This window comes from Corapipo altera, unplaced genomic scaffold (assembly GCF_003945725.1).
Source record: "Corapipo altera isolate COAL_440 unplaced genomic scaffold, ASM394572v1 206, whole genome shotgun sequence".
In the NCBI taxonomy this organism is placed as follows: Eukaryota; Metazoa; Chordata; class Aves; order Passeriformes; family Pipridae; genus Corapipo; species Corapipo altera.
This window is the reverse complement of record NW_020885032.1, coordinates 693186-696334: the sequence shown is the minus strand read 5'-3', so window position 1 is coordinate 696334 and position 3149 is coordinate 693186. Positions and strand designations below refer to the sequence as shown.

General features: G+C 61.2%; 1 protein-coding gene across 1 annotated transcript in view; it reads right to left on the bottom strand.

The window, feature by feature from the left end:
- Positions 1–1185: 1185 nt before the first annotated feature.
- Positions 1186–3149, bottom strand: part of LOC113959300 (1-phosphatidylinositol 4,5-bisphosphate phosphodiesterase gamma-1-like) — a 26298-nt gene continuing 24334 nt past the window's right edge. The window contains exons 30-32 of the mRNA XM_027668221.1: positions 2827–2915; positions 2530–2714; positions 1186–2021 (exon numbers count right to left, since the gene is read on the bottom strand). Of these exons, the coding sequence (XP_027524022.1) occupies positions 1970–2021; positions 2530–2714; positions 2827–2915 (326 nt within the window). The 3' untranslated portion in view covers positions 1186–1969. The remainder of the gene's footprint in view (positions 2022–2529; positions 2715–2826; positions 2916–3149) is intronic.

The window sequence follows — 3149 nt, the reverse complement described above, 5'->3', positions numbered from 1 at the left end:
AATTCTATGGATCTGAATTCCTATGGATCCCTGGGTGTCCCTGTGGACCCGAATCCTTGTGGATCCGAATTCCCGTGGCTCTGTATGTGTCCCCGTGGAGCTGTGGGTGTCCCCATGGAGCTGTGGGTGTCCTTACGGACCTGTGCCCCTATGGATCCGAATTCCCGTGGCTCTATATGTGTCCCCGTGGAGCTGTGGGTGTCCCCATGGAGCTGTGGGTGTCCTTACGGACCTGTGCCCCTATGGATCCGAATTCCTGTGGATCTGTGTGTGCCCCCATGGGCACAAATTCCAGTGGGTCTGTGTGTGTCCCTATGGAATTGTGGGTGTCCCTATGGAGCTGTGGGTGTCTCCATAGAGCTGTGGGTGTCCCTATGGATCTAGGGGTGACTCCATGGAGTTGTGGGGTCCCCATGGACACAAATTCCAATGGGTCTGTGTGTGTCCCTATGGAGCTGTGGGTGTCCCTGTGGAGTTGTGGGTGTCCCTGTGGAGCAGTGGGTGTCCCCATGGAGCTGTGGGTGTCCCCATGGTCCCATGGATCTGTGTGTCCTCCCATGGACCTGTGTCCCCACGTCCCTATGGATCTGTGTGTCCCCCTATGGACCTGTGTCCCCATGTCCCCATGGATCTGTGGGTGTTTCCATGGCCCCTTGTCCCTATGGATCCGTGTGTGTCCCCATGGCCCCATATGTGTCCCCATGTCCTCACAGCCCTGTGTCCCCAGAGCCTTCTGTCTCAACGTCCCCGTGTCCCCTAATCCCGTGTCCCCAGACTCTGTGCCCCCTGTCCCCATGGTCCCTAGTCCTGTGTCCCCTGGCCCTCTATCACCATGGCCCTTGTGTCCCCTGGCTAGTGTCCCCCTGGCCCTGTGCCCTCTGTCCCATGTCCCCTGTGTCCCCCTGGCCCTGAGCCCCCTGTCCCATGTCCCCTGGGCCCTGTGTCCCCTGGGCCCTGTGTTCCCCCTGGCCCTGTGCCCTCTGTCCCATGTCCTGTGTCCCGTGTCCCCTCCCTGAGTGGCCCTGCCACAGCACCACCCCTGCCTGAGTGTCCCCACCACTTCCAGGACACGTCAGGGGGGGACAAGGGTGACACCCTGGATCCAGGACCCCCCTGGGGCCATCACCCACCGCAGGGACATTGGGGAGGGGACACCAGGTCAGGGCAGCAGGTCACAGGTATAAATATTGGCTAAATAGATTTATTTTCATACAAAGAATACACAGGTCCCCCACTGGGACACCCCAACCCCGGGGGACACCCCAAGATGTCCCCAGCCACCGCTGGGCCGGCCACCACCTCCATGGGCTTCACTGGCAGGATCTGTCCCCATTCCCAGGGTTTGGTGACAACACTGGGTCTCCTCGGTGCCATCCCTGTCCCCTCCGGGGCCACCGTGGTGCCCGTATCTACCTCAGGGCATCTCATCACTGCCACCCTGCCCTGTGGGACACCCCCAGATTCGTCCCCTGCTCCCTTGCTGGGACATCTCTGGACATTTTGGGGCCCCCTCCCTGTGCCCTAATACTGTGGCTGGTCCAGACCCCCCCCCCCCCCCCCCGCCATATGTACAGGCTGGATAAAAGAAGAAAATACAGATATTTATAGGGGGGGGACAAAACGCCCCCCTGACCCCCCTCAGAGTGTCCCCTGTGTCCCCACCCTGGGGTTTCACTGCCAGCCCATCCTGTCACCCGTCCCCAGGATGGAGGTGGCCGGTCCTGCCCCACCCCGGCCCGGCTGGGCCCCCGTGCCTCAGTTTCCCCGTTGGAGGATGGAGGGGGAAGAGGAGCCACGGCGGCCACCCCGTGGGGACAGGGATGTGGCCACGAGCCCCAGGGGACATGGGATGAAAGCTGGGGGTCACCCAGTCCCGGCCACGGGCAGGGGACCAGCTATGGCCACCCCATCTCCCCGTGCAGCAGGAGAGGAGGTGGCCGGGGAGCTCCCGCGCTCGCGTCCCTCCCGCTCAGCTGCGCTTGGTGACCATCTGCCGGTCCCTCTTCTTCTTCTCCATCAACCTGGAGGGGAGCAGAGGGGTGGCTTTAGAATCATGGAATCACAGGATCATAGGATCACAGGATCAGCCAGGTTGGAAAGCACCTCCGAGATCGTCAAGTCCAACCCTGGATCTAACCCTGCCGTGGTTCCCAGCCCGTGGCACTGATGCCACATCCACTCTCCTCTTAAAAATCTCCAGGGATGGAGAATCCACCCCCTCCCTGGGCAGCCCATTCCAACGTTTGACCACCCTCTCTGGAAAGAATTTCTTCCCAATATCCAACTTAAACTTCCCCTGGCACAGCTCGAGGCTGAGCCCTCTTGTCTTACTGATGTTGCCTGGGAGAAGAGACCGACCCTCACCCGGCTCCCCCCTCCTGTCAGGGAGTTGCAGAGAGCGAGGAGCTCTCCCCTGAGCCTCCTTTTCTCCAGGCTGAGCCCCCCCAGCTCCCTCAGCCTCCCCTCACAGGACCTGTGTTCCAACCCCAAGAGGGAGCACCCAAAGGCACGGGCAGGGGACACACTCACTTGCGGTTGCGGACCTCGGTGAGCTCCATGAGCCGCTCCTGGGCCGCCCGGAGCTCGTCCAGGCGCTGCTGGTAGCGGGAGTCGCAGCCGTTGGTGCGCTCGTAGCTGGAGACCTGGCTGGAGAGCTCGCTGGCGCGGTCCCGCAGCTGCTGGATGGACGAGTAGAGGTTCTCCTCATCTTCCTCCTGCCCCAAAACAAAAGGGTGAGTGTGGGGGGACGGGCAGGGCACCCCCACCCCCCGAGGAGATGACCCTCCTCGTTCAGGTCGGGGAAACGGAGGCGACGGGGCCACCTGCCTTGGCGTTGATGATCTCGATGTGGATGAGGAGGGAGGCGAGTTCCAGGTCCTCGGTGTAGCTGTTCTTCAACGGCACCGACCGGTAGCCTGGACACAAGACCACGACAGAGCTCAGTGCCATGGCAGGGGCCGAGCCCCTCACCATGGCCAGCACCCCGAGAGATGATGATGATGATGATGATGGTTGCAAGAAGGTTGGACTTGATGACCTTTAAAGATCCCTTCCAACCCAAACTCTCCTATGATTCCATGATCTGTGATGATGATTATGACTGGAAGGGTTTGGACTAGTTGACCTTTGAAGGTCCTTTCCAACCCAAA